Source organism: Apus apus, chromosome 24 (assembly GCF_020740795.1).
Source record: "Apus apus isolate bApuApu2 chromosome 24, bApuApu2.pri.cur, whole genome shotgun sequence".
NCBI classification, from domain to species: Eukaryota; Metazoa; Chordata; class Aves; order Apodiformes; family Apodidae; genus Apus; species Apus apus.
In genome coordinates, this window is record NC_067305.1 from 2,680,647 (window position 1) to 2,697,736 (window position 17,090).

Genomic DNA, 17,090 nt, shown 5'->3' on the forward strand with positions numbered 1-17,090 from the left:
GAGTTAATTCACCTTCTCCTAAATTGATGAAGTCTTGCTCATTCCTTCCAGCTTTACCTTCTCCCCTTTTGCAGGATAAGAGCATTTGCAGCAGAACACACAGTTCTTGTCCAGAGCTTTATTGCCTGCTTGTGCTCAGAATCTTGACGTTCCCTTTGGGAAAAATACTTGATATTGCAAGTTGCCTTTCATATTTGTTTTTCTTGGTTTAATGTCCTCTATTTGAGGAGTTACACTGCCTAGACAATATATTTTTATGGCCTTTAAGCTGGGGAAAAAAAAAACATACAAAAGATGAATAATAGGGTGTTAATTGAGCAAGTGGCTTAACATAATCATGTGTTAATAGTCCACATGACTTCACTCATATATAATTTTTTCTCCTCTTTTCTTACCAGGTGATGGTAATGCCAGAAGGAGCAGAAACTGTTTCAAGGCCAAGCCCTGATTATCCAATGTTACCCACAATACCACTCTCTGCCTTCTCTGATCCCAAGAAGACCAAACCATCCCATGGGTCAAAGGTCAGCAATACATGTTTTTGTGTCATCCTGAAGTGAAAAGTCTTTCAGGACTTGAAGATGGGAGATTTAGCAGGATATTTTTTAGCGTGAGGGTGGTGAGAGCCTGGCCCAGGTTGCCCAGGGAAGCTGTGGCTGCCCCATCCCTGGCAGTGTTGAAGGGCAGGTTGGATGGGGCTTGGAGCAGCCTGGGCTGGTGGGAGGTGTCCCTGCCCATGCAGGGGAGTTGGATCTAGATGATCTTGAAGGTCCCTTCCAACCCAAACCATTCCATGATTGTGTGACTTACTGCTAAGAGCTTGTTTAGCAGCTGCTTCTGGCTGCTTCTAATTCCAAAAATGTCCTCCTTGTGCTCTGCAGTTCACTCACTAATGGTCTGGAACTCATCATCATTTAGGAGGCCTTTTTATGATTTGCCAGACTTCTCTCCAGGGAAATTTTGAAAAGAAAATTAAATGTCCAAGACTGGGTTGTGTTGTGGTTTGTTTTTTTTTTGTGAGCCTTGTCTTCCTCCTGATCTGCTGTAGCACATAAAGTTGAATGAAAATCTCTCTGATTGTTCTGACTTGGATTCTTGATACTGAAGATGAATTATGTGGATCTTTCATTGTCTGTCATGTGAAGCTCTACCCTGAGTCCTTGTGTTTCTTTGCAGCAAGGCTGAGGAGAGGATCAGAACTTCCTCTGTCATTAGAACTATTTAAGATAGTGGTGTGAGGAACACAAAATAGTCTGTGCTTGGTCAACCTAGTGATTTCCATCTTAGATAATTGCATCCAGCAGTTTCTAGTTGTTGAGACTTCTGAAGCAGCTCAAGTTTTCTCTTTTTTCTTTTGTGAAATGAAGCTGGTTTTGTGTAATTCTGCACAGGAGAAACAATCCACAGGCAGTGCCTTTTGTAGCAGATTAGACACACTTTATCAGTCTGAATAGTCCCAAATATTAACAGCAATTCATTGGTTGGTGTAATTCAATTCTGATATCTGGTTTGTTCAGGGCTCTAAACACTTCTGGTGCTTTGGTCATGCTTTCTGATGTTGATGTTATGAAACAGAATAAAGATCACTTATCTCTTAGTGGCTGATTTAATTTTGGTCAGGAATGAAGCATTAGAAAATACAGAAGACACAAGAGAGAAAAGGGCTCTGACCCAAGCTTTGGAAATTGCCAGTAGCTGAAGAGACACTGGTCTCCTGCTGCTTTTTCTCCAGGTTGCCCTCAGAGCTACATGTGTGTCTGCATCTCAGGCTGTCCAGTTCATGCCCCTGTGCTCCCCAGGAGACCCACTTCTTGAAGTGTGTTGAGTTCACAAGCAGTTGGCAAAGGGAAAGACTCCTTGGCCAGCAGGCCAAGGGAGGAGATTCTCCCTCTTTATTTGGTTCACATGAGACCCCGTCTACAGCACTGTGTGCAGTTCTGGAGCCCCCAACATAAGAAGGACACGGAGCTCCTGGAGAGAGGCCAGAGGAGGCCACAGAGATGATCCAGGGGCTGGAGCAGCTCTACTCTGGAGACAGGCTGGGAGAGTTGGGGTGTTCAGCCTGGAGAAGAGAAGGCTCCAGGGAGACCTGAGAGCACCTTCCAGTGCCTGAAGGGGCTCCAGGAAAGCTGGGGAGGAACTTGGGACAAGGGCAGGAGGGAGAGGACAAGGGGGGATGGATGAAAACTGGCAGAGGGAGATTGAGGTGAGACATGAGGAGGGAATTCTGGAGTGTGAGGGTGGTGAGAGCCTGGCCCAGGTTGCCCAGGGAAGCTGTGGCTGCCCCATCCCTGGCAGTGTTGAAGGGCAGGTTGGATGGGGCTTGGAGCAGCCTGAGCTGGTGGGAGGTGTCCCTGCCCATGCAGGGGGTTGGAACTAGATGATCTTGAAGGTCCCTTCCAACCAACCCGTTCTATGATTCTAAGATGATTCTGTGATTGGTGTCTTAAGGCTCTTACTAAAGGTGATAAAATGCCACAAATCAGAGACTTTGGCTCTCGTGGCTGTGGGGACCTCCAGTGTTTTGGTCAAGTTGCAGTGTGGTTCACGTGGTGAGTTGGGGGTCAGGCCGCAAATATAAATTGTATTTGCCACAGATATGATTCAACCTTAAAAAAAAATCTCTGTAGTTGCTGGTTTTTTTCCCCTAAAATATGAAGTATGACTTTGTGTAATGTAGCCAGAGTGAGTTTCCCCTTATTTGGCTTCAAATGTTAACCCTGTAGATAAAATATCAACTACACATCTATAGATGTTTATAGATCTCCCTTTATAGTCCATGGAAAGTAACAGGCATTTAGGAAACATGTTTCATCCTGTCCTAATGGAGATGTTGGAAGTCCCTGCTGTCAATTTCTGTCCCTCAGCTTTAGGGAAATCTAGATGTCTACCTCAGAGGTAGGTAGGTACATTAGGGGTCTGTGGATGGATGTCTACACTAAACAAATGCTTCGGTGTGATTTATGGGAATGTTTTGTAGTTCTGTGCAGAGCTTCAGTTCCATACCAAGTTTGCATGTTTCTGTTGCTGAATTGTAGGATGCAAACAAGGAAAGCAGCAAAGCATCCAAGCCACACAAAGTAACCAAGGAGCACAGAGAGAGGCCAAGGAAAGACTCTGAGAGCAAAAACTCCTCCAAAGACCTTGAAAGAGAACAAAACAAGCCTTTGAAGGACTCCTCCAGAAAACCAACTGAGAACAAACTGCCTAAGGAGGAGAAGGCACCTCCAAAAGCTGCTTTCAAGGAACCAAAACTGGCCGTGAAGGAGACCAAACTGGAGAACACTTCTCCTAAGGGTGGGCCACAGCCGGAGTTAAAGTCTTCCAGCAAGAGGCCCTCCAACGTGGAGTCACCAAAGCCTAGTGCCAAAAAACAAAAAAAGAGTAGCTCCAAAGGGGTAAAGAATATCCTAGGGACATCTCCCAGAACCTCGTCTTCCTCATACCCAGAGAAGAAGCAAACCAAGGAGAAGATGAATGCCAAAGTGGAAAAGGTAAAATCTGAAAATGAGGCCAAGGAGATCAAAAAACCTGTGGAAATGGAGGAGTCCAATTCAGAGGATGAAACTTCCTTCAAGTCAGAGGTGGGTAGGGATTTGTCCTTTACCAGAATTTTGAAACATGCTGCTTAAATCACTGCATGAAAAAGATGTTGAAAAATATGCCCTCAGATAAGATAGAGAACCAGACTGGCCAATGCTGAGCCTGGGCTGTATCTCAAATAAAAAACCTCTTTGAAAATCCTATCACTGTGAATTGCTACTGCTGCCTGGTTACCTCATGCTCCAGTTCTGATTGGATTTATCTGCAGGCAGAGTTACCCAGAAGTCAGAATTTAAGGCTCATTAATCCCTTGCAGTGACATTTATAGAGCTAGAGTAGGTGTAGATACACTTTCTACCTGCTTATGATAACAGAATGTTTTCGAAGGTGATCTTAATTCAGAGAAGGAGTCAATAATTTCAGCTGAAAAAAAAAAGTATTAAAATGTAAATAAACTCCCTTATTCCTGACACAGCCTGTAAGAAATGTTCTGTTGCCTGAAGTTCAAAATCCAACCACATGCCACTAAACCTAAATAAGTTGTGTTGTAAAATATGAAACAAATTATTTTATTGCCTTTTTTTAAAAGCTATCTAAATATTTTCTTTTTCTTTTTACAACCAAGAACTTTCCTCATCCTCTGTCTCCTAAAAATCATTGGCCAAAAGAAGGAAAAGAGGAAAAGGAGGAGGGGAAAGACACAACTTAAATCCAAACTCTCTCTCCTTTTTACTTCTATATTTTTGGAATTGCTGTAAAGAAGCTGTATCTTCTGTGGCATTCATAGGATAGTGTCACAGGAATTTCTGAACTGCTCCCTGTTGACTACTTTTAGAAAGATTTGTTTTACTAGAATAAATCTTCTAAGGATAATTCATGTTGCCAATTGATCAGCACCATGATGCAGTAACTATTAATGAGCTTATTTCAGAAGGGATTTTTTTCTTTCAAAGGCCTTCCAGGGGAGGAGTTTATCAGGGAAGTGTTAATTCGAGTTACTCTGCAAGGGTTTAATCCAGATAGATCAAATGGTGGTTTTATTTCTTTTAAAATTAGTTTTATTATTTATTTTTATGTAGTGAGAGAAAAAGGGGTGATGGCTTAAAATTGGAAGAAGGAGATTTAGGTGAGACACGAGGAGGAAATTCTGGAGTGTGAGGGTGGTGAGAGCCTGGCCCAGGTTGCCCAGGGAAGCTGTGGCTGCCCCATCCCTGGCAGTGTTGAAGGGCAGGTTGGATGGGGCTTGGAGCAACCTGGGCTGGTGGGAGGTGTCCCTGTCCATGCAGGGGGTTGGATCTCGATGATCTTGAAGGTCTTTCCAACCCAAACCATTCTGTGATTCTATGATTCTGTGTTGCTTATACATTAAAGAGAGGCAGCTCCTCTCCACTTCTGGCCTTGTGCCTGAAGTGCATCCGTGTGTAGGAAGCCTGTTGGTGCTGCAGGAGAGGATGTACTGGGCTCTCACTGGGAGCTGCTGTACTCTGCTGGTCTCTGCTGAGTCCCTCAGCTCTGGTTCTGCAATACTCCTTGGTGTCCTCCATCCCCTGGGACTTTCCGTGCAGCTGTGAGCTGGTCGGGCTGCTCAGACTGTTTCCTGCAACCACAGAGCTGTGGTTGTGGTTCCACTGGGTCTGCTGCAGCCCAGTCCTGCCCCCACCAAGCTTCCTATGCTTCTGTGTCCTCTCTTGCACCAGCTCTTGTGTCTGTTGGATGCATGACAGAGGTATTTGGGTGCTAGCCCAGGAGGAGGGGAGGAGGAAAACTCTGTGTGATGGAGGGGGAACCATGGCAGCTGCTGGTCAGATCAGGTTAGGTTTCTGTGGAACTTGAAGCTTAAGGGTGTAACTGCATAATGCCTTGGCATCAGCAGAGAAGACTGAGGGTGCCTTTTCACCCTAGGGGTGTTCTTTCTGCTGCAGTTTTCCTCCATGGCTGGTGCTGGTGCAGCTGGTGGAGCTGTGTGGTAAGCCACATCACTGGAGTGAAGGAGCAGCTGGAGGTGGAGCAGGGCCCGGAAACTCTTAAATCAGCTTTGCTGCTGCAGCCAAGGGGTTGTGCAACGTGCTCTGGGGCTGCAGCTCCACCAGGCCTTTCAGCTGACATCTTTGCAGGCTGCTGGTGAAAGGAACAGTCTTGCTCTCGTTTGTGCTGCTGGCATGAGAGCTCGTGTGGCTTTGCAGTGGGCTGGAGGAGTTTCTTCTTCCATTTCAGCTCCTGCTGAGAGTTAGTTGTTCTTTGCATCTACTGTATGAGGAAAAGCTGGGATAGCTGGGGCTGCTCAGCTGAGAGAAATGGAGGCTGAGGGGGGATCTGATCAGCGCTTGTAAATATCTCCAGGGTGTGTCAGGAGGATGGGGCCAGACTCTGCTCAGGGGTGCCCAGTGACAGGACAAGGGGCAATGGGCACAAACTGGAGCACAGGAGGTTTCGCCTGAATGTGAGAAAATACTTCTTTCCTGTGAGGGTACCAGAGCCCTGGGACAGGCTGCCCAAGGAGGCTGTGGAGTCTCCATCCCTGGAGACATTCCAACCCCACCTGGATGTGTTCCTGTGGGATCTGCTCTAGGGGATCCTGCTCTGGCAGGGGGTTGGACTGGGTGATCTCCAGAGGTCCCTTCCAACCCCCCCACTCTGGGATTCTGTGATTCCTGGTTTGTTGGTTTTTTTTTTTTCCTTTTTTTTTTTTTTTCTTTCCTTCCCCCAAGTCCAGTTCCCTGAACTGGCCTCATGCTTGGCTGCCTAAATGCTTGTGCTGACAAAAGAGAGGCTGAGATGTGAGGGCAGGATTGCTGGTTCCCATTGTTGGTATTTGCTTTTGTCATTTCAGGGTGACAGTAACTGCAGCCTGGGCAGGCAGAGCATGTCCCCCTGGGTGGGTACAAATAGCTGAGAGGGTTAACAGCAAAAGGAGAGTTAGGGGCTGTACAGCTTCCAGCTTCTTAGCTCTTGTTAAGTCATTTTCAGGGAGCACCTGCTGGATTATCAGCAATGAAGGGATGTTAGGATTGAATCCATGGGGGGCTGTGCTCCCTTAGCTTGAAAATATTCCTCTTGGCTTGCATGTTGAAATGTTTCTAAACCAATAGGGCTGCTGCAGTGCCAATATATCACCTCTTGGAATTGTCAAATTATTCTCCTTTGCTACTGAATCCTTCACAAGGGTTGTAATACCCTTTTTTGACATTTTTCTCCTGCCTTCTTACAGGTGAATAAATGCAACTCTGAACAATAATTGGGTGATAAATTATGAAGAGTGGTGGTATTGGGATGAAAGTCCTGCTGCTGCTTTCACTTATTAATGCCCCAAACTGCTGATGTGCCTCATTCTACCAGTTCACAGTGTTTTAATAGTATTAACACTTCCTGTAATAAAGTGTATTGATCAGTGGGAATGTGTGATTTTTCTAGCCTTGAGGATTTGGCAGTGGAAGTAATAGCTGGATTTCCAGGACTGGTGCAGTGAAATTGAAATGCTGAATTTCCAGGGAATTACTTTGTATACAAAAAAAAAAAAAAAACAAGAAAAAAGGGAAGCTAATATTACAGTCGATTGAGAATCTTGAAACTAGATTCCCCCCCCAAAAAAAAAACCCCAACCTTTTAAGATTATTGTGCAGGATTGAGCCTTCTCTGCCACCTTGTGGTCCCTTAAGCTAAAGCATATGATTGCTGCACAGTATCTGGGTTTAGGTTAAAACCATTTCTAGCACTAAAACTGTGTCTCTGGAGGCTGTTACCAGCACTAGTTCACTCTGTCTTTTGACTCCCTCTCCCTGCAGATTTTGCTCCTGGCATTTCAGCTGAACCTTGCCAGCCAGTGGAGCTGGTTTCACTGGAGTTTCCCTGGTTTTTGTTCTTTTTTTTCACAATAAAGCTGGAAGCAGCACAGTGGAGAGCTCAAACTGGTGGGGAAACAACTGGTTTGAGGGTAAAGTAATAAATGAGAACTAATTTTTGAGTCCAGGGAGCTAGTTAGGACAGGCATTCTTCCCACATTGAGTGGTCAGTCTGAGGTGTTGAGAGGGTGTTGGTGGGTTACATGAAGTAACCCTTTTTAAGAGGGCTTGGATAGTTGTTCTAGGCTGTGCTGCTCATCTTCCACACTTCCAAGGGAGTGGGTTTTTTCACTTTAGCATTTTTCAGCTGCTCTGTTTCATCCCTTGAGGCTATTTGAAACCAGTGGCAGGGAGGGTTTTGGTGGGAGCTGTTGGAGTGCTGAGCTGCAGTGTCAGAAATGTGGGCTTTTTGTGTATTTTCTTCAATCCAAGGACTGTGTTCAGTGATGTATGATGTTGAAATGCTTCTGTCTCACTGTGCTCTGTGCTGGTTTTCCAGATTAGAAAGGTTAAGATTCTTTTTTTTCTTTTCCCTTTTATGGGGGGTTAAGTCTGTCCAGTCCAGCCCTTCCAACTCCAGCTCCAGCTCCGACTCCAGCTCAGACTCTGACTTCGAGCCATCTCAGAACCACAGTCAAGGTGTGTTGCAAGAAATAACATTTGTTAAAATCTTCCTTGCAGAACCTTAAACAGTTCATGAGAATGAGATCAGATTTCCCAGCACTGTGTCTCAGGCTAATACAGCTCCTTGTATACAACACTTGAGCAAGAAAAGCCAATCATGTCACAGTGTCACCATGAGCAAGTATTTTTCTTGTCTTGGCAGTTAATTTATGGGTAGATTATCTCTCTGGATTTTTTTCTTTCCCTGTTGGCTTTTGTTTCTGCCTCAGTTTATAAATGTGTTTGCTCCTGCTTGATCTATAGTGTCTCCAGAATATGTCCCCTCCAGTCTCATATATGTTTTATTAAAAATTATAAATGTGACATTCATCACTATGCCAGTGTCTTAACACTGCTTCTTTTTCAGATAGCTCTCTCAGAGAGAGACATTGTGGCAATAGTAGATGTTCTAACCTTAGTAAACGTTGTGTTGCTACAAATACTGTCTCTTGAGTAACATTTAAAATTGTCCCCAGTGTGAAAAATGTCCTTTTTGTTTTCATTTCAGATGAGAGTAGGAGGATGTGGGGGGAGGCTGAGGTGGCTTTATGGCAGTTGTAAAGTCTGTCAGTTCTGTTTTAATTTTGAGGCTGGAACGCAGAGACTTTTCAGCAACATCTTTGTGCAAAGTGAAAACAGGGACATCTTAATGAGAAATCTTGGTGTGTCTTCCTAATAACTCACCCAGGTCAGACCAGGGTGGGTTTCTGCTGCAAGTGTCCTGGTGCTGAATTGCTTTCTCTCCCTGATGCCAGGGCCCCTGCGCTCCATGGTGGAGGATCTGCAGTCGGAGGAGTCAGACGATGATGACAGCTCCTCTGGAGAGGAGGCAGCAGTCAAAGCAAACCCCGTCAGCCGCGATTCCAGGTGGTAACAAATTGGGAAGAAAAACAATGTTTGTCTGCCTTTTTTGCCCTGGGTGTTTGGTGTGTTTGTGTGGCCTGTGTTCAGAGGTGGGGCTGCGAGTGAGAGGGAGGTGTGAGGAGCAGAGATGGGGCAGATGTGGGGACACAGGGGGGCTGGAGATAGCAGGGTGAGAAGGGAATGGGATGAGGAGAGATCATCCCAGCTCAAAGGGAGGAAGCCCCTGGGAAGTGGCATGTGTTGAGCTTGCAGGTGTTAGCAACTGAGCCCCCTAAGACAGTCACCTAATTGTCACCTTCAGATCTCTGCTGGGCTGAATGGCCTGGGACTCCTTTGATCTGCAGAGATGAGAGGAGAGTGGTGGAAGCTGCAGCAAGTGTGCTGCTCACTGCCTGGGGCTGAGGCAACAGCAGGAAGCCTGGGTCTGCCCCAAGTTTCTGCTGGCAGTTGGTGACCTGACTCGTGGGGCACTTGGTTAACAGCTCTTTCCTGCTTTAGGCAATGGAAATAGTTGAATTAGATGGTTAGAGGGATGAAGCATCTGCCCCATGAGGAAAGGCTGGGAGAGCTGGGGCTGTTTAGCTGGAGAGGAGGAGGCTGAAGGGGAATCTCATCAGTGCTTGTGAATATCTCCAGGGGGTGTCAGGAGGATGGGGCCAGACTCTGCTCAGTGGTGCCCATGGACAGGACAAGGGGCAATGAGCACAAACTGGAGCACAGGAGGTTTCACCTGAATGTGAGAAAATACTTATTGACTCTGAGGGTACCAGAGCCCTGGGACAGGCTGCCCAAGGAGGTTGTGGAGTCTCCATCCCTGAAGACATTCCAACCCCACCTGGATGTGTTCCTGTGGGATCTGTTGTAGGTGACCCTAGTTGGATGGACAGTTGCTGTTTGTGAAAATAAGGTGGTTCTTACTGGCTTGTTCTGGGGGGACTTGTATGTGGAAGACCTGACATGCTGCCTGTGGGGTGCAGACTAAAACTCCCTGCTCTGCCTGCCCAGGGAATGGCAGATGGCAAAGGCCATGTCAGCTGGGAAAAAGGGATTCTTGGAAATTACAGGCTGAGTGTTTCTCCCAGACAATTTAGTAGTTTATAATAAAGAAGAGAATTTCACTTTGTGTGGTTCAGTTGGCAGCTCAGGAAGTTTCCTCCTGCCTGGTGATGCTAATTCTCTGCTGGTTGTTTTTCAGACTGAGCCTTAGTGACAGCGACAGTGATAACAGTGCAGATTCCTGCCTGCCAAGTCGAGAGCCACCTCCTGGTCAGAAACTGCCCCCAGCAAACAATAAGGTACTGCATCCTGCCTGCCCACACAGCTCCTTCCCACCTCTCTTGGTCCTTGCATTCTGTTCAGTCCTTGGGGTTAGTTCTGCCTTCCACCCAATTTTCCCTATTTCCCTGTTTTCCTCAACAGGTAATTTCTCTCTGCTCAGTGCTGTGCATCCAAACCATGAAACCCCCCATGTTTTCTGAACTACTTTTGGTCCCTAATGTTGATTTCTTTTACTTCAGGCATCTGGAAGAAAAAGTCCAGAGTCTTGTAACAAGCCAGAGAAGATCCTGAAGAAGGGAACATATGACAAGGTATGTCTGAGGGTTGGCATCTCCTACAACTGTGGGGTGTTGACTTACATATCTGTGGAAAACACTTTGTATCAGCCTAGCCTGTTGAGATTGTTTCACCCTGGCAGTTTAAAACCTTGAGGAAGATGAAAAACAGATGTTGAAAGGACAGATTTTGGAGAGTGACACTGTGTATGTTGAATAGATGGATCCCCAGGTCGTTTCCATATGCAAAATGCAAGATTGTTGGATTTGTTTGCCCTTTGTCTGGCCACTGCTGCACTGGCAAGTGCTTCTTCATTAAAAGGCGATTTTCATTTGTCTTTGATCTTGCAAAGTATTTTTTTCCCCTCTGGGTGGATAGTTGGACTCAGTGATCCCAGAAGGACATGGAGCTCCTGGAGAGAGTCCAGAGGAGTTCACAGAGATGATGGGAGGGCTGGAGCAGCTCTGCTCTGGAGCCAGGCTGGGAGAGTTGGGGTGTTCAGCCTGGAGAAGAGAAGGCTCCAGGGAGACCTTAGAGCACCTTCCAGGGCCTGAAGGGGCTCCAGGAAAGCTGGGGAGGGGCTTGGGACAAGGGCAGGGAGGGAGAGGACAAGGGGGGATGGATGAAAACTGGAAGAGGGAGATTGAGGTGAGACATGAGGAGGGAATTCTGGAGTGTGAGGGTGGTGAGAGCCTGGCCCAGGTTGCCCAGGGAAGCTGTGGCTGCCCCATCCCTGGCAGTGTTGAAGGGCAGGTTGGATGGGGCTTGGAGCAACCTGGGCTGGTGGGAGGTGTCCCTGCCCATGCAGGAGGGTTTGAATCTAGGTGATCTTTAAGGTCTCTTCCAACCCAAACCATTTCATGATGAGATAGTCTTGCTGATGGTCCTCAGACCATCTGTATTTAGGTGCAGTATTTAATCTCCCAGTACCCAGTAAGGATGGAGAAGGCAGTAAAAAAATGAGGGGGGAAAACTGGATTAGTAGAACCATGTCTGAAAGGGCCTCAAGTTCCTCTGATCCTCACTAGGGAAGTCACTCTGCCAGCCATGCAAACATGTCACCTGTGTCACTGTGTCCCTGCCTCCCTTACAGGCCTACACGGATGAACTGGTGGAGCTTCACAGGCGACTCATGGCGCTGCGGGAGCGCAACGTGCTGCAGCAGGTGGGGATCCCTGCCAGCTCCTGGCAGGCTGCTGGCCTCTGGCCACCCTCGTGTCCAAGGGGCTCAGCTGGACCCCTGTGGTGCTTGACCTCTCACTGGCCTCTCCTTCATGAGAGGCTCTGGTTTGAAGTCTTCAAGGGCGCGTTGTGTGGGGCTTGGAGCAGCCTGGTCTAGTGGGAGGTGACCCTGCCTGTGGGAGATGACCCTTCCTATGGGAGGTGTCCCTGCCCCATGCAGGGGGTTTGGATCTGGAGGATCTTAAATGTCCCTTCCAACCCAAACCATTCTGTGATTCTATGGAATCAAAGATATGTAGAAAAAAAAACCAGTCGGATGTGCACGTGATGATTTTGTTGGAAAAGATCCCGAGGTGTGATTTGTGCCTCCTTCCTCTGGCAGCTTGTTGGCTGTCCCAAAGCTGGGACTCTCTTGGTCTAATTTAAAAGGAGAATTGTGCCCATGTGGCTTTCTGGACTGAGCTACTCAGGCAGGAGGAGCTGGTTTGCTTTTCTGGGAGAGGTTTCCCTTGGTGTTGCGAGACGTTCTCATCTCTGAGGCCTTTCTGAAGGGCTGAGGAGAGGACTGGGTGGGGCTGCTGAATCTCTCTGGGGTCTCTGTATCCATCCTTTGCTTGTCTCCTTTCTGCACAGATTGTAAATCTCATTGAGGAAACCGGGCATTTTAATGTTACCAACACAACCTTTGACTTTGACCTCTTCTCCTTGGATGAGACGACCGTCCGGAAGCTGCAGAGTTACCTGGAAGCCGTCGCGACATGACGCTTGGCCTGGCAAGCAGCTTTTGAAACTAGAAATCCCCTCGATTGGTACCAGGAAACAAAACCCATGGAACTAGGCCTTCTTCTTCTCCTGCCTCACCCGAAGCACTGCCTTAGAGACCAGCCATGCTCTAGGAATGCACAGCCCAGCTGCACTTTCTTGTAGGCTTCAACCAAGCGCCCGTCTCGCTGAGTCTGTCCCCCCGGCTTCACCAGGACGCTCGGGCACAGGTCGTGAGTAAACGAGCTGCACTTAGCTGCACAGCCTGACCTTTTCTTGGTTTGACTTCAAGCAAACTGTGTTTTGAAGAGCACGTTTCCAGGCATCTCTTGAGAGCTGGAGAAGTGTGGATGATGTTTTCTTCACCAAACCCAGGGACCCGCCTGCCCGCCGAGAGCTCCGGCGAGTCCCATGTCCTCCAGCTCCTGGAGAAGCAGTTGGTGCTGTGTGAGCAAGAGTGGCTTTTACAAAGCCAGCCCAGAGACTTGACCACAGAGGAGGCTTCCCCGGGGGTTCCCACTGCTCTGCTCCAGAGCAGAGGGGACAGATTCCAGTTTTGATCACTTGCAAGTTAGTTCTGCCACGGTTGGGTACAGGGCACTGCTGCCCCTTGGCTCCTGGTTCCTCTGGAGCATCGTTCCCCAGGCAGGACCTTCAGCTTCCTGCAGGGACAGTTTGTGCTCTTGGAAGAGGCCTCTAGAATCTGCTGTCTCCTGCTGGGGTTTTGAGATGTCTTGTTTGTTGATCTGAGCTCCTCAACAAAGTCTCACTCCTTTCAGTCTGCTTTAACTGTAATAGGACTACGAAACTGTAAGCTGTATATTTTATATATATATTATATATATGTATGTACTGTATGTATGAGAAGGGCCTAGTTGGGTCTGATGATCTTAAGGGTGTGTTTTTCTGTTCTGTTTTTTTAATGGCTATGGCAGGGGAAGGGCGCTTAATAAGATTTAACTTGTTTGTTCCAACTGCCTCTTGTGGACAATTTTTAGTGTTTGGAAGCTGAAGAGAGATCTTCAAAGCATTTTGTGCTCTGGAAGGGACTCACCTGTTGTCTTCTCATCAGTCAGTGTTGAATAACTTTGCCAAAATACGTGATTGGTTTTGTTCTATGTTCTCAAAGAGGAATCTCCTACAGTGGCCCCTATAGTAGTGGCTGTACTTTGGGAAAACCAAAACAAGGGAGAATTTAAATCTTGGGACACCCCTGGAAAACTGATTTAAAGACCAAGGGAAGGCAGGTTTGTTTCCTCCTCCCTCTCCCACCCTGCTGCCTGTTCAAGACATGGCAGGAAATAAACACTAATCCAGAATACTTCATGTATTTCTAGTTAAACTAGTATTGACTTCCAAGTGTTACCAAGGTGGGCGTGAGGAAAGTCCTGTGGCTTTCATCAAAACTGTGTTACACTCCTGATCCCTAAATCCAGTATTTTTGGGGGGCAGAATTGCTCCCTTTTTCCAATCAGTGTGTCAGCCTTTGCCAAATGGGAAATGGGCTGCAGGCAGTGAGGGGGGAGCAGGGGTCTGGAGGAGGCCTTTGCTCAGGAGGTGACCTCCCATGTCTGGGGCAGCCCCACGTTGGGCCCTGGTGGTGGGGGGGGGGTTGGATCATGCCAGGGTTTTGCTGTCCCTTCTCCATTCTGGAATTGCAGTCCCTTGTTTTGGGTGACCCCTTCCTTTATCATGGAAATGTTGCAACTAATCAACTTAAGTGGCAATATGATGATAAGCTTGTTTGAGTTGGGTCATGTTGACCCGATTCCCATTAATTTTGTCTTTGTACCATCTTCCATGTGTCTTGTGTGTGTGTATATATATATATATAAAAAAATTGAGCTCATGCCAGGTGCAAACCCTGTCACGACAGTGATCTCAGCTGTTTTCTTTCTTGATGGACAATGCCAAGCCTGGAGAGACACCCTGTGTGCAGATGTTCACCAAGGAGGTGGAGGACAGCAGGAAGAGGAGGAGCTGCAGCTGTGCCCTGCCTGGGACACATCGTGCTGGAGGAGATGGAGCCCCAGGGGCATGGACCCACCTGGGGCCATGTTGGGGTGTGGTGGGTACATGTGAAGGGCTCCTGGGCTCTGCTGGGGTGGTGTGGAGGAGGCAAATCTGATGTGGGCACCACGGGCCCAGGCTTGGCTCCCTGGGTGTGCAGGATGGTCCCTCTGCCCCCAGCACAGGGGGTTGGTGACAGTCCTGTCCCCAGAGCAGCAGGAGCCAGCCTGAGCCCGAGATCTCCTGAGGTCTTTGCCTCCTCTCTCCACACAGGTTGTTTCCTCCTGTTGCATCCATGTAGCCCATCCTGGCAGCTCTCCTGGGACTGTCAGTGGCCTCCAGAGTTCACCCACATGGGATCAGAGGTGCCACCTCCCTTCTCTCCCCAGGACTGGAGGTGCCACCTCCCTTCTGTCCTCTGGGTTGGAATCAGAGGTTCCACCTCCCTTGTGTCCTTGGGATTCAGAGGTGCCACCTCCCTTCTGTCCTCGGGATTGGGATTGGAGGAGCCACCTCCCTTCTGACCCCAGGAGTGGGATCAGAGGTGCCACCTCCTTTCTGTCCCCTTCTCCCATTAAGATCCAAATGGTCACTCTGCTCCCAACCAGTCCAGGAACACACGTGGGATAGTGTTCCTGATCCTGGCTGGAAGTACCCGGGGTTCCCACCCATGACTGTGACATCGTCCTGTCCTGGAACTGACTTTATTCATGAAGTCTAATGAGCATTGCTAGGAATTTTGTTTGGTTTTTATAAGAAGTATTTTACACATGGATTTTTTTAGACTGTTTATAATCTCCTTGAGAACCTGAAATAGGATTGTCCCCCCCTCCCACCCCCCGCCCCCAGCAATAGTTCTTTTCCATTGTGTGCACATGCTGATTTGTTACTGAAAAGGTTTCTTGCAAGTACTTAGTTGTTCTACAGAGTTGTTGTTTTTTGGGGTATGTGGCAGCGTCGGGGACCACAGGAGGGATGATTCTGCCAGCCAAAAAAAATGGTCACATTTGGGCCTCATCTTGTGTCCCCTTTTAGTTCCAGATGAGGGAGTTTCCCTGTGTAGCTTCTCTGGTTGGACGCTGTGCTGAACATGTACAGGTTTGTTTGGTTTGGTTTGTTTGTTTGTTTGTTGTTTTTTTTTTTTTTGGTGGATAAAAGTGTTTGTTCTTGTGTCACTTCTTGAGAGCATGGATGGATTCTTGTACTCTAGGAAGGAGGTGGCAGTGCTGCTCTCAGCATCACTGCCTCGGGTCTTCGAGGATGTGTAGTAGCTTTTGCTTGTTGAAAAAAAAAAAAAAAAAAAACCCAACAAAAAAAACCACAAACAGGAGAAAAAAAAAAAGAAGAAAAAAAAAAAAAAAAAAGAAGAAAAAAATCGATCCAAAATTGGTTTCTAGCCATAATGGTTTTTGTTTTTGTTTTCCAAGGAAAATGGACAGAACTTCTCTTACTTCTCAGTGTCCTTCACCTTGTCACTGAAGGCACCACCAAGTGCTGATCAGCCCCCAAGGCTTTCAAAGTTGCTTTGGATGGGATCATGTTGGAGGAGAGATCAGGACACAACTTTGCCTTTGGTCTTGGATTCAGGGGCAAAAGTGGGAGCAGGAATGTGTTCCTGTTGCCTTGGTCTGCGTGTGTGTTAAGCCTTGAGGCTCCGATGACTGGTATAAACTGGTGATAATCATGAGAAAGAAAGGCTAGGAAGGCCTGGCTGGATCCTGAGAGCCCAGCTTGAGGAATCTTGGACACGGAGGTAAAGAGACTTGGCTGTGCTGTGGTCAGGCTGGAAGTGCAATGATCTCACCCAGCAGTTCCATTGCTGTGCCCGATGGTGGCACCAGAACGAGCCCAGCAATCGGTGCAACAATCCAGAAGCAGGTTTGGTTTTTGTTTGTTTTTTTTTTTGTTTGTGGTTTGTTTTTTTTTTTTCTCTCAGATCTTGACACGTATTTGATGGCCAGAAAGTTTCACCTTCCCTGGGGGAACCACCCAGCCCTGTGGCCTCTGCCAGCAGAGGCCTCAATCCCTCTGGATCTGCAAATCCCACCTCTGATGTTGGGAACTGCACTGGAGCTTCTCTCCCACCACCACCACCACCACCACCACCCACGTGCCCCACCAGTTGGCACAGACAAAAAACCCTTCAAAACCCACCCGAAAAAAAAATATCACTGGGTGCTGCTTTCCCCAGGGTGGGGTGGGGGGGGAAATAGCCATCAAAACCTGACAAGATGAGTTTGCACTCCTAAAGAAAAAAAAATAAATGTAAGTACTTCAACTTCTTAGAGAAATTTTTAATTGTATTTCTGCTTAGAACCGAGGTATTAAATACCTTGTCACTTGAGGATTTTACCAAGTTGTGTTGGGAAATGAATTCTTCACTCAGCTGTAGGAAATTTCAGCTGGCCCAAGACTTAACTTCAAGGTTTTAAAAGAAAAACAAAAAAAAAAGATAAAAAGGAAAAAAAAATGACAAAAAAAAAAGACAAAAAATCATGTTTGTAATACGTTCCAGGATTGTTTGTCCTGAATTTTAAACTTTTTGTTAAATTTGTGGAACTATGGAGGAATTTTCTAGAAAAAAGTGAAATAAAGCAAGATGGAAAAGTCAAAGTTGAAGTGGTTGTGGTGGTTGTTTTTGCTTCTCTGTGGACTAGGAACAGGGATTGTGGC

At 47.2% G+C, this 17,090-nt stretch overlaps 1 protein-coding gene across 2 annotated transcripts in view; it reads left to right on the forward strand.

Annotated features, from left to right (window-relative positions):
- MLLT1 (MLLT1 super elongation complex subunit) overlaps positions 1-13,381 on the forward strand; it is a 31,794-nt gene extending 18,413 nt beyond the window's left edge. For both annotated transcript variants that reach the window (XM_051639771.1, XM_051639772.1), the window contains 8 exons: positions 399-524; positions 3,039-3,584; positions 7,934-8,021; positions 8,801-8,912; positions 10,105-10,204; positions 10,427-10,498; positions 11,557-11,628; positions 12,279-13,381. In XM_051639771.1, the coding sequence (XP_051495731.1) occupies positions 399-524; positions 3,039-3,584; positions 7,934-8,021; positions 8,801-8,912; positions 10,105-10,204; positions 10,427-10,498; positions 11,557-11,628; positions 12,279-12,407 (1,245 nt within the window). In that variant the 3' untranslated portion in view covers positions 12,408-13,381. The remainder of the gene's footprint in view (positions 1-398; positions 525-3,038; positions 3,585-7,933; positions 8,022-8,800; positions 8,913-10,104; positions 10,205-10,426; positions 10,499-11,556; positions 11,629-12,278) is intronic.
- The last annotated feature ends 3,709 nt before the right edge of the window (positions 13,382-17,090 follow it).